Below are 14062 nucleotides of genomic sequence, written 5' to 3' on the forward strand. Positions count from 1 at the left end.
GCTGTCCCTTACGTGAGTCCTGGCATGGGAATGAATGTCAGTGTGACTGATCTCTCGTGATTGATAAGAACCTTTTGAGTGCCTTACACAATGGTTTTCTTGTGTGTTTATTGTCAAAGTGGTGAGAGGCATCCAGTATCTTGAAGACTTTTCTTTCAGCCAAGAATTCTTAAATATGTGGAGTTCATCTTGAATTGTAAGGAATGATTAATTAAAACACAACATCTTTTTCTACTCGAGTTACAGACAAAGCGTGGTGGACATGCACAGCTAACATGGAAGTACTATAATTTACCTGAAGTCTTTGTACAGACATCAAACCTGTTTCTGCAGCCACTATTGTTAGTCTCTTGATTCATAATGACTTAAGCACACTTGACATCAACTGCATCAAGATGTGACATGTTTTATAAAAAAAGGAAAAAAAAACATTTAAAACTAAAAAATATTTTTAGGTATTTTCACAAACAAACTGGCTTTTAAATAAATTTGCTTCCATATTGGTTGAATAAGACAAAAACAATTAAACTGAGTGGGAAGTGAATAAAAAAAGGCTTTAGGTATCGGTTCCATATTTTTCAAAGCCAAATATGTAAATGCTAAGGAAAGTAAACAAAGAGGAGATTCCAATCTTGTAATTTAATATTGTTATTAAAACTTTAATGTATCCTATTCTTTAACATTTGGTGTTAATATAAAATTACTTGGCAATGCTTGACATTTGAAATAAACATTTTTCTATTGTTTTATTGCAAGTGGTCCAATTAATTTTGCTTAGCTACAGTTTGGTCATAAATCAAGTGAGTTTAAAGACACTACCAAGTTGTTAGGTGCCCAGAGAAAATTTCTCCCTTTTAAAAAGGCCAGGTGATTTTTCAAATGTAATCTTGCCCCCAAAGTAATATCTGAATATGTTTTTGACATGTCTAAATATATATATATATAAAGAAATATTTGTTAACACAAAAGCATTTGATCTATGTAGATAAATGCTAATAGATTTAAAAAGCTAATATTAACAAATACCAGAATATGTGAAGTTCCATTTTTAAAGTGTTTGAGCTTACAGAAGAGAAACATTCATTTTAAATGAAGTAAAAAATGCCTTGAAAGTAATTCTTTAGATAGTTGCCCATTGATTAAATTCCAAAAACTGAATATGTTTTTAGCTTTAAAATTATAAAAGCTGTCATAAACTTTATATATTATGAATTTTAAAATATGTTTGAGTCACCTGCAATATAGTTTCATCCCATTGACATCAATTAAAAATAACCCTAATATATTATTTTTATATTTATTCCTCAGGTGGAATGGCTATTTTAATATGCCCAGTGTGGATAAAATGTCACATTTCTGTAACTTTTGACTAAAGAGCCTATATATATCTAGTTAATGAATTTAAAGGATCTATCTTTCCCTTCATAAAATACCTCTTATTTCCATTAAAGCCCCCCAAGTTTAATTAATTTAGGATTTTGAATGATTATTGACATCCAATAGTTATTTTTAATATTTGTATTCTTGTTATTTCTGGAAGAAAGCCTTTGTGTAGCACTTGGTATTTTGCAAAGTGCTTTTAAAACATTCTTACTTACCGTATTTCATAGAAGGGAAGGAAAAATGTAAGGTTTAACAGTAACCACTTGCATTGAACTTGGAGGCATGTGGTATCATGATATTCTTCACTAAATTTAGCTGTCCCTAATCACAGATCCTAAGGTAATATAATATAATTTTAGTGCATTTCTCCTCATCAGGAATGCTGGAGGTGCATTTTAAGTTTTAATAATAAGTGCTAGAATGACCAAATTGCAGACTAATTGTTTCCATATTGTACTTAAAATGAGTTTTTAAAAATGAAAAAGAAATGACTATATACAATCAATGCTATTTATTGTACCTCTGGGCCTACTCTTCTAAAAATTGTAGCTTATCGATTTTTCTCTGTCAAGCTTGAACTAATGTAAATAATTGAAATAATGTAAAGTTATATTTTCATGTTTTTATAGATACAACATGACAAGAATACATAATGTAAGAGTATTTCAACTATGGATAATGTTGATTGGATAATGCACATCTCAGTTACAAGCAGTACTCATAGTTTAATATCCATGTAACGGTGCATCAATATATTGCTATATAAATATGTCTGTGTGCATATAAGTGAAAAGTGGTCAAACAAGAGTGATGACAGCTGTCTAAAGGTTTTTTTATTCATTTTATATAAAAACTGTTATGGAAAGACCAAAATGTTTATGAACTATTCTTATGTAAATTTACAATTGTCCTTTACTGTACTTTTTTGTTTACAGTATAGTACCTTATTTTCTGCTGTGTTAAGTGGGTGTCAAACTCCAAGAAGACATACACTTTCTATAACTTCTATTGAAGATATTGGAATTTCCAATTTTTCATGTGTACTATGTCAGAAAATGCTTTCGATTTTATTTTTAAATCTAACATCGGATGGCTTTTCCGGAGTGTTGTAAAAACTTCAATCATACATAAAACATGTTCTTACAAAAGGCAAAGATCTTTATTTTTTTTACTTAATAGTACTTCAAACTAATAACAGTGAGACCAAAAAAGTGTATCTAAGTTTATTCCCAAACAAACCCAACTGTTCCTACTGAATGAGGACATCTTTGCTCAATTTATTTATCAGCTAAGTACGAAGGTAACAGAATAAAAAAACTTTTTTGTAAGCTAAAATAATTAACAATTCAGGTCGTTCATACCTACACTCATTAAGTGCTTCACGTATATGTAGGAATATGGCTATGAATTATATTACTCATTTTATTATAGATATACCCTGCTACTACAAGATCAGGCAATACCATCACCAACCATTCCATTGTATGTTATCCGTTCAGCTGCTGTGATAGTCACATTAAGCAGCAGAAAGGTGACTTACTTTAAAAATTCCATAATGTGTTTACAAAAAGGTGTTCTTTCAGTATTGTACTGAAAGAGAGTGTTAATGAGAAGCTAAAATTCTTGCCGCATTAAGTTTTTTTTACAAAGATAATCATTTTTTAGGTAATTCTATCCACAAATATTCAAAAATTATTAAGACACTATAGTTTTTCAAAGTTACACATTAACACCTTTTAATTTTATAGATTTTAATAGATTTAATGTTTCATACATAAACATACCAATGAATCTGCTTAAGATAACAGTTGGAGATCTTAATTTTCAAATCTGCAGATATTTTAAATATTTTGGTGGTCATGGTAGCAAATAGGAAGAATGAAGGGAAGCATTAGCAATATAAGAAAGCTACAGGATGATTTCCAATACAACACCTTAACAATATCATTTAAAAAACATTTGTTGAAATTAATTAGAATATGGCAAAATGTGATTTCTCCCCTTTCTTCTACTCCCAATCTCATCATTCCCTAGAGGTACCGGTCTAGCAAGTTTAAACAAGCCAAGAATCACTTCTAGGTTAGAATGTATTTCTGGATATTTACATTTTTTTTCTGCTGGATAAACCTATTATATATTTCTTTTTGAAGTAAATGGTTTGATTGACTTAGCCACAAAAGTCGTCATTATTATCAATGTTAATTGATAATACATGATTATTAATAATAATATTCTGTGGGCTTCAGAGAGTATTTTGGTTACATTTCCCAAATTTTATATGTACTCTCAACAACTTATTAAAGGAAATATCAGAATATAAATATCTGTTTAAAAATAGAGCAAATTTTGTGCAAAGAGTTCTCATACTTAAAATAGGTTTATTTTTAATCACCAACATAAAAGATGGGTAAGTATAAGTGAATCATCATGATATTCTGAATGAAAATTTGGAAATGCATTAAAAGGTTTGTAAAAGTTGTATCACATTTTAAGCAGGAAGGGATTCATTCTCTTAATGTGTTGTTTTGGCAAGACCATGACAACAGAAATTCTATTAGCTACTAATCAGGAAATTATACTTTCTCTATTTATGTGTTTTAAAACAAAACATAGACAGCATATGGCACTCCAAGTACAGAGAGGTTCAAACATACTTACGTAAGCATGATGATATTTAAACAGGGGGACTAAAACAAAAGCTCTAAGATCCAGTGAATATAGAATAGTACCTAGAGTAAATCCAGTTCATAAGAATCTGTGTATGTGTTTCATACCCTGTCTCTATTCATTTCTTCTTGCTTTACCATTTTATGTTCTCTTCTTGCCCTTAAATACTACTGCCATTTTTATACCTATTATACTTTAAATGGTATCTCATTTTGTAGTTTCATTCATTTTGCTTTTTTTTCATGTTTTTCCATCTATTTCTAGCTTGCCTATTCTAACAGATTTTGCTTTGTGGGCACTTGAAATGCAGTTCATTTTATCAAAGACATGACTGACAGTTTCAGAGTCTACTTAATAACTATAATAAATGACTAAGGATTTCTCTTGTGAAATAAAATTTCTTGTTAAGCTCTATTTCAGCATTTCTCACATATTCTGATTCCATAATTGCCAATTTGTTATATTCCTCCATGTATTTACAGAGTTCCAAAATTTATAGAGTTTCTGTAGGAAACGAGGGTCTCTTCTATGACACAGGAAGAATGAGAACTCTATTTGAGTGTTTGCTTATCAGAATTCTCTTTTAAAGCCACTTGACACTGAGCACAAGCCAATTCTCCATTTTAATTTCATTCTCAAGCACTTCCAGATTATTCCTTAACTGCCTTTTTTCCCACTAGGTATAAGTAAATTTTGCTATTTAAGAGCCAAATTGCTTTTTCGATATGCATAAACTCACTATTACTTCATTGGATATGCCTGAATTAGCTGAATGAATTTGGTCATTTTTCTTTCTTTTTTTTCCCTTTCAGTTTAATGTGCCAATTTCATTTTACTGTAAATTGGAATGTGGGGGAGTGGATTAAGTCTTGGGAGGTAGTCAAAACCAGGATTCTAGCTTTACTTTCCCTTTTTCTCTTGCTTCTCTTTGTCTCCTCAACTGGAGTATTTGGACACTAGGACTGTCTCACTGGAACGATGACAGGGAATTTGATATGATTATTAAAGATAGGATGCAACAATGTGTCTTTTAAAAATAATGGTTTAAAGAAATGAGTTCATGTTTGGAGTGCCACTTGGTGCAGAAAATGTTTTTGGTATCCAGATCCAATTTTATTTCATCATCTCAAAGCATTAGTAAAACAGTTCTATCCTGTAACTTTCATTTATTAATTAATTTACTTATTCCATCTGACAATATTTATTGAATTTTTTTCCTGTATAAATATTGGCCAAGGTAAGAGCTAAATTTGAAGCCTCTATTCTGAGGATTAAGTGTTATATTTTCATTAAAGGATGTAGTTCTTTCATCCCATTCATGTAGAAATAATATTATGATTACTTGGATTAGTCTGTCCAACAATTTTTAACCGAAGAGATTCAAACTTTAATTTAGAACAGATATCTGATAGCATTCCTCAGTAATCTTAAATATGGACTCATATTTTATTTTCTTATACTAATCTTAGATTGTGTAAATTGTATGTCTATAAATTTATTTGCCATTCATTCAATATTTTTATCTCTATTCTCAAAGAGTCTAATTAAATCCATTAACAAATATCAGTTTGGTAATTCTAAATCTCTGCCACCTGTATAGCTTATGTATGTATATCTAGTATCTATTTCTTTGTATGAGTGTTAATTCAAAAAACATTCTAAGTATTTTTGCTTAGCAGCTACACAGCATCTTATACACAAATAGCAACAAAAATTAAAGAATATATATATCCTTATAAATGTATACATATGTATCTTAAGTAAATATATGTGTATATATTTATTTTTTTAAATATGGTAATTTTTCAACCAAGAGCCTATCAATTCGGAATTTATTCCAGAAAATGTTTAAAATGAATATCACTATTTGTCAATATTTATTTTTATTTAAATATTTACACTAAATCACACCTAAATTCCATGAGGGTAGTTTATTTCAGATGGGATAGCCTCAGGGAAAATTTGAAGTTCTATTAAATTTTGTAAAAAAAAAGAAAAACATATTTTGTGTTTAGGAACATATATGTTACAGCCATCATATTTTGATTACTATCACTCATTATATTGCCAATATTAATAGGTAAGGAAATTCATTTGATAAGTATCAGAATCAAAGCCAGGTATAAATTAATAGATGTATATTTTCTAGTTTTATTTTACTATTTATATTCAATTTAGAGGTTTTATATATATAAATCACATTTTTTCCCCAGCTTCTTATGGTCAAGAATTTTGTGGTGTAAGAAATGTGTGCTCACTGTGCTCACTGGAATTTTATGATTTAAGCTATTGAGTATAGTTGACTCATATCTAAAGGCACTTTTGTGTAAATATTTACAGATTTTAAAAGAAATCACCTCATGAAAAGATTTGAAAGTTTCTTAAAACCATTATGTAGAAAATGGAAATATGTTGTACTATGAACTACGTATTCTTGCTTTGCCTATGCCTTCTATTTCCCCGCCCCTACAAATTAAACCCCGTTTGACTGGTTATCAATTACAGAACAGTTTTACTGAAGTCTAAGTCGTGGGTTGCGATCACATGTAACCGTCAATTTTACATGATTCCTAGATCATACACAACATATCGAACTTTGCACATCCTTCTTGCAAATATGTGCCTTAGTTCACAGTGAGGGATAATGTGGATGATTACTGTTCAGCTGTTATGTCTATTTGGGGTTTCTTTTTAAATTAAAATGCATTCCCAGCTTTATAATCATATTTAGTATGTATCTTAAAAGGCTTTCAAGTCTGTTTTATGTACATTATCTTGTCAGCTATTTGTGTTAAAGAGATAAACATGTCTGTTGATTTTTATTTAATGTTGTTCGTGTTTCTGTGTGTGTGTATGTTTATGTGTGTATTAAAAAAATCCACATCCTCTGTAGCATTTACTCTGATAATTATTTATAAAATTGTTAACATAACTTATGAGTTTGTAATACAAAAAACACTAGATAAATTGGAATAAATTATTTATGGATATTTTTAAAGGGTTTTCAGAAGAAATTAATTAGCCACTCTTAGGTTGGATATATGAGTCAAAGTAACTTAAACTTGAGTCCAAAATTATGCCTTGCTGTTTTTATGTGAAATTTATTTTAAAGGACTTACTTCACCAAAATTAAATTTCCAAGATTTGTCATTCATAATTAGCTATCAAAGCATTTCCACATGGAAAAGGCTTTTGGAATCAAGTTTAAATTGTCTCATCTTTTGCATTTATTTCATCAGAAAAACAACAACTTGTGGGAAATAAAATTACACTTCAATTTCAGAAATAGTTTTCTCGAAATCAGAAAAAAGTATATGCCTCAAATATCTAAATACAGTTTCTAACATCAAAGGTTAGTAAGTTATGGATACAATTTTCAAAGTGTCATGATCATCTTCAGGACCCCACTTTCCCTGATGAGATACTTCCCGAGGCTTGGAGAAACTAAGCCATTGGCCAATAGAACATAGCTGGTAAATGACAAAGCAGGATTGTAACTCAGGTATGATTCTCTATTTGAATACTTTTTTTTCCTTTATCAAATAAAATCTTTTTTATCATACAAACAGCTATACGTGAGGATAGTAGGAATGCTCTATTCAGAGGAACATAGGATTTTCCCCCCATAATTGATGTCTTACCTTTTGAATTAGGATACACTCTTGCAATTCAATTTGTATCCAGAAACTTTTCTTACTCTGAGTAGGATATCGTATCATAGAAATGGCTGTAAAAACATCATGGCAATTTTAAATATTATTGCTATATATTTTTAGTAAGTAACGACATATATGTTTATTAATATCCTAAATGTTTATGATGAAAACATAATTAATTACTCAATTAGCAATTAGAAAAAAAGATACATGTCCATTTTTGCTTAACAGTTGTCCTAAAACCTTTTTTTAAAAAGGTACATTATAAGACAAATGCATGTTGTCATTATTATATATTAATTTGCTTTTAGAAAATGTGAAAATATTTTGCAAATAAAAATATGAATTAGTTAAAATCATAAAGTATGTAATGTCAAATATGCATTTTCATGTATCAGATGTTTATAAAGATAGTGGCTTTTAACTCTATTTGATTATTAAAGGGTAATATCTGGGCTTATAGTTTACATAAAACTTCACATTAAAATTTAATACTATCATACAGCAATACGTAAATTTCAAAGCACTTTCATGTTTGATTCTTAGGTTTTTAGTCATTATTCACACGTCACCACATTATTCCTATTGTCATATCACCTTTCCCAATACAATAGCAAAACCAGAAAATATTCACAAGCGTCACACTTATTTTATGTTAGGAAAACATGCATGCGTTTACTATTTTTACTTCCTCTGTTTCACACTTATTTTTCCTATAATTTTGTCTTATCCATCTGGCCAGCTTTCACTTATAGGTATTGACATGACAATGGTTGTTTGATCTTTTATTTTCCTCTTCCTTATTGTTAAACCCTATAAAAATCTTTCCCATATATGATTGAGCAAAAGTCTAGTAATCTCTCAAGCAGCATGTTAATGTTTTGTTTTCTTGTGACACCTTACCTGTATCTCCCGTACTCACTCTGCCCTAAGCAAAGCCGATTAAATATTTTTTGTTGTTCAAATGCTGTACCTGGTGGAAATGTCTCTAAAGGAGCAATGATGCTATACTCTAGTGGTTTGCTTAAACATCAAATTCCTTTATTATAGTGCAAGCTTCCTGAAGCAGAGAATACATATGTCTTATTCATCATCAAGTACCTGACAGGTTTTGGGAATGATAATAATAACATATAATTACAACGCACATAATATGTCAGGCATCACATTATGAAGAACACACTATTGTTATAATCTTCATTTTACAAATAAGGAATTGGAGGCACAAAGGCATAGAGAGGTTAGATAATTTGCTCAAAATCACATAGCTAGTAGAACGAAGAACAAGGTTTTGTACCTGGGTTTGAGGGTAGCAGAGTTAGCACTTGTAACCTTCACATGAAAAGAGATGGGTCACAATATAAATGCTATCAGATAAAAAAAGTTCTAAAAATAAAAAAAAGTGTTGACACACCAAACAGCAGACAGGTGCCCAGGGAGTAGATGTGTAACAAGCACTCATACATCACTGGAAAACATCACCGAATGTATAATGAAGTGGAGAAAGGGGTATTTAGTGAAGTCCCCATGGGATAGTAGTAGGTGTAGTTGGAAGACTGCTCTAATAAGTCATTTGGGCTAGAGTGAGATCCCTGACAAATGTGCTCCAGTAATAATGGAGAACTGCTAACCTGCCACGTAGAGAGAGCGTATCATGTTAACTGCAGAGCTTTTGCTTTGCTGAGTTTGGTGCTGGAGTAGAATTGCTAAGAAAATAAGGTGAAATTAAACATAAATTGTCTCTTTCACAGTAATTTTTTATACCACATTATTTTTATGTAGGGCTGCTTTTTTTTTTTTTAAGTTTTATTTTATGGCCAGATTACTGGAAAATATCGTCTAACTAAATGAAGTTAATTTTCTTTAGGAATCTTTCTAATGGCTTCCTTTCAAAATGTTGCAATTTCTCCTCAGCCGCCCTCACTGAATCAACTTTCACTACTTATAATGTGAACATAGATATTCCTGGGAGATATTTTTCATCCTAGCTCAACTCTTTTCAAATTGCACTCTCTATCTCATAGGAAAACCATTTTTTCCTATGGATTTAATTATCATCTTTATGCTGAGTTTTCTCAAATGTATGTGCACAGCCCTGGCCATTTTCCTCAGCTCCAGACTTGTGTATTCAACTGTTTAGTAACTTATTGTTAATATAATTAATATTATTAATAATAATGACTAATAGTAATTGAAAATCTATAAGATGCCAGCCACTATTTTAGATTTTACATATATTAATGCTTTTAACACAGAAATGAAATGCAATCAATATTATCATTATCTCTATTGTACCTTAAATAAATGGAGGTAAAAAGAGATTACATAGTTTGTCCTTAGTCTCAACTGCATCTAGAAATCTCCACAGGGACTCAACCTGAACAGGCTTTAAAACTGAATTCATTATCTTCCCAGTAAAAATTGTTCCTCCTTCTGATAAGTCCCTTTTGGTTACATTTGGTCCTTAGACTACCATTGTAAATGTGAACTTTCTTACTTGTAGAAAAAACATAAATTCCATTTTAATTATTTGCATAAATGCAGGAGAAACTCTTTCATAGCTAATCTTTCCTCATTCATAATTCACACTTATGAGCATATACAGACACTAATCAAGGTATTTTGGAATATTTGTAAGTCCAAGAGAAAAAGAAATTCACAAACAATCCTTAATGTTTTGTTTCTTAAATTGTAGTTCATTTTATTTTAGCAATTTATCATCGTTCCTTGTGTTAAAAATCACATCTAGATTGTATTATGTTAGAGTCCTAAAGGGCTCATGCTAATGTTCTGTGCCCTCATTTAATGATGTATTTATTTACTGAATAAATACTTATTGAACATGTATTATGTGGCAGGCTTTATACCATGCTAGAAAACATGGTACTACTGTCAGTTACATTTTGTCTATTTCAAGTTGAAAAAGTAAATTATTCAAGGTATTCATTAAATTATTTTACTTTCACTTATTCCTTACATGTTTCAAACCCTCTTATTATCTTGTTACATTACTTCTTATGAGATGTGGAATTAAATTATTTTAACTTGTCCAACAAATATTTATTGAGCACTCACCCATTGTATTGTACTAGGATGATGTCATGTTGATAAAACACACAGAGTCCATCTCTCTTTAGAACTGCCTTGTAACCTGTAAAAAAGATTTTGCACAAGTAATCATACACAGAAAAAGAGTTATAAAGGAGAAGAATGTGCCATGGGAAAAGGCAGGCCCAACCTAGTCTGAGTGGTCTCAGGAAGGCCTCTGTGAGGAAAGTGATGTTTAAGCTGAGACATAAAGGACAAATTGGAATTATGGAAAAGGAGAAAACATGTTGGAGGAGGAACATTTCAGGCAGAGGAGACAATGGCAAATCTGAGGAACTGGAAAATATCACATAAGTCTGGAATATAGAACACCAGGGGCGATACACTGAAGTGATCTCTTTCTTGCTCCATTAGCTTCTACTCTGCACCTCTTTGTAGCTTCTGAAATATTTCATTCAGGAACAAACATGCTTAGTTTTTGTTTGAACAAAGGTGACATTCACTTGCTCCTTACAGCAATCATATTAGATAGGAGTCATTATTACAAATGTGACTAATGAAGAGTGGATAGGGAACATGTCCATATTCATTCAGGGATCTACAAAGGGTCAGAACCAGGCATGGAGACAGCTCTTTGGCCTCCAGCCCCTGATCTTTCTATTGTATCATATGCTGTTCTACTCGCTAGTGAGTACATAGCAGTGTGGTTTGAACCATGCCGCACTTTACTATGCAGCTCAGAAAATGACCTGTGCCTGTGCTTTTCCAATGCCGTGTTTTGTTTACCCTGGAATAGAATTTGTACACCACAATAGATCAAAATACCTCTCCTCAATGAATTTTTCCTCTTCGTTTTTAAAAAGATCAAATGAATCTTCACACCTTCATTTTTGATAATAAAAATATCTCAATCACATCTCACATTTTTGTGATAATTTCTATTATTTCTTTCCAGCTGATTTTATCAATATTTTAAATGAAATATATTTGAATATAATTAATACTTTTATTATATATAATTAATTATTATATATGATTATTTATATTGTTAGATTTATTAGATTTATTTATTAGATATGATTCCATATAATAATAATATAAACTCCTGTTGAATCTTCTCCAAAAATGTTTATTATAGGAAATATTGAAAAGCATAAGCACATGAAAAGGGTTTGAACATCTATTTGGAGCATTTCCTTTGATCTTCTAGTCTTCGTTTCCTAAGCTTTTCACTAAGTACTGCGATGCTCCTTTCCCCTCAATCCAATGTTCTCCATCTGTTCTCTCAAATGTGATCTTTGCCATTGGAATGTAGGATTTAAGCCATAGTAACCCATGAAAAAGACATACCTGTGCTGAAAGTCAAGGAGAATGTCACATGTTGAATGGAGGCTATGCGTTTGTGTCAGTAGTTGCTCTACTTATTAGTTAATTGGCTTTCAAATAATTGGATCTAGTTTTAGGTTTCAAAGGTACTGACAGTTACTACTATTGTGCAATTAATTATCCATTTCTTTCTAGTGTCTAACCTGTACTTAATCAATCAAAAGGAGCCACATATTGATCAGAAATGATAACCAGAAAAGAAAATAAGTAGTTTAGGTTGTCTGTAAATTAAATATTTGTTTTTCCAGGTGTAAAGAGTTTCCTGTGCATCACAACTTCCCTAGTTCATCACCCTGGGGATAGTTTTCGAATTACATGATGTTCATTCATTCATTAATAATTTATCACTCATGAATATTTATTGTATCCATTATGCATCAAACAACGGAAAAAGGCTGAAGTCTATTGATGGAGACAGACATGTAGAAAGATTATTATATGTAATGTAATCCTTCATTCACCAAATATTTATTGAATACCTGTTATTAACACCAGGCATTGTTCCAGATAATGGGGATAGAGAGGTAAACAAGTCTTAAGGAAATAAGTCTTTATTCTCATGCAGATTACTCTCTTTTAAAGGGGACTGACAATAAACAAATGGTCAAAAAATACGTATCAGGATATTCTGAGTAATATGAAGTGAAAAAAGCAAAGTAAAGAGGTAGAGATGGATGGGGTATTATTTTTGATAAGGAGGTCAGGGCAAACATATCACCCTGAAGTATGGGTAAAATTTGAGCAGAAACGTATATGAAAGGAGGAAGTTTTTTGAATATCTGAATGAAGAGAGTAGGAATGAGAGGCACCTGGAAGTATATAGTAGTAATATTTCTCTGAATAGAAATTTACATAAATCATTGAAGCTGAAATAGCTTAGATAATTCAGAAGAGCCAGTGGCTTGAACACAGTAAGCTGGAAGACAGTAGACAGAAATAGAGTCAGGAGTACCAAAGGTCTAGATCTTTTAGAGTTTTGGGTCATGTTAAGGACTTTACATTTTATTCAAATGTGATAATGCCAATAAGGAATTTGGAATAAGAAAATGACATGACCTAATTTATGCATTAAAATTGGCTGTGGTTGAAAAAATCACTAACCTTCACTGAATGTTACTATGTGCAAACACTGTGCAAAGCAATTTTATCTTGAATAATGCGTATCATCCTTAGATCAACTCTGTCAACTCTAAGGTATATTATATTCCTCTTATTTAACAAATGAAGAAATTTAGATGCAAAAATTATCCAACTCTGTGGTCACAGAGCTGGTGATGTTTGAGCTGGTCATTGAAACCAGCAAATCTGGCAGTATAAAACACGATGCTTCATCAAGGAACTAGACCACAGAGGAATATGAAGAAAAGAGGAAGGTAGGAGCTATACTGAAAGTCCAGGTGAGAGATGACACCTGGAGTAGTGTGAGAAGTGGGTGACCCAAACCTTGAGCAGAAATACTACAGGATGCAATGATAGATTGCATGTGAGAGTATAGACCGACAGACAGTAGGCAAACCGTGGTGCTATTTACTGAGATTAGAAATGGGGGGGGGGGGCAGGAAAAGGCTCGTTTCGTTTGTTTAATTGCTTGATTTTATTTATTGGATGCGGTAGAAAATCTAGGTTTATTTTGTTTTGAAAGAAATTTGAAATAGCTATTTAGACTGGCAAGTGAGACAGTCAAGCAGGCACTTGGATACACTCATCTTAAGACATAAAATTAGAGAGTCCTCAGCACGGAGATTGCATTTAAAACCCCAAGATTGGATAAAACACTACCAAAAGTTCTAAGTGTTGGTTCCTGGAGACTGTAGTATCTAGAAGTGGGGAAATGAGGGGAAATCAGTGAAGAAGACAGAGAAGGAGCAGCCAGTGAAGTTGGAACAAAATCAAGAGAATTTGGTGTAGTCAGTTTAATTTTT

At 31.5% G+C, this 14062-nt stretch overlaps 1 protein-coding gene across 4 annotated transcripts in view; it reads left to right on the plus strand.

Moving 5' to 3' along the window:
* The window catches only part of GRIA2 (glutamate ionotropic receptor AMPA type subunit 2), a 144261-nt gene extending 141724 nt beyond the window's left edge, over positions 1–2537 (plus strand). For 2 of the 4 annotated variants that reach the window (NM_001184995.4, NM_001184994.4), the window contains 1 exon segment: positions 1–2537. This exon segment is cut by the window's left edge and continues 105 nt beyond it. Coding sequence is in view for 2 of the 4 variants with exons in the window: in XM_063808417.1 (XP_063664487.1) it covers positions 1–60 (60 nt within the window). In the remaining 2 variants the exon portion in view is untranslated. 4 annotated transcript variants of the gene reach the window in all.
* Positions 2538–14062: the final 11525 nt, after the last annotated feature.

This window comes from Pan troglodytes, chromosome 3 (assembly GCF_028858775.2).
Source record: "Pan troglodytes isolate AG18354 chromosome 3, NHGRI_mPanTro3-v2.0_pri, whole genome shotgun sequence".
NCBI lineage: Eukaryota > Metazoa > Chordata > Mammalia > Primates > Hominidae > Pan > Pan troglodytes.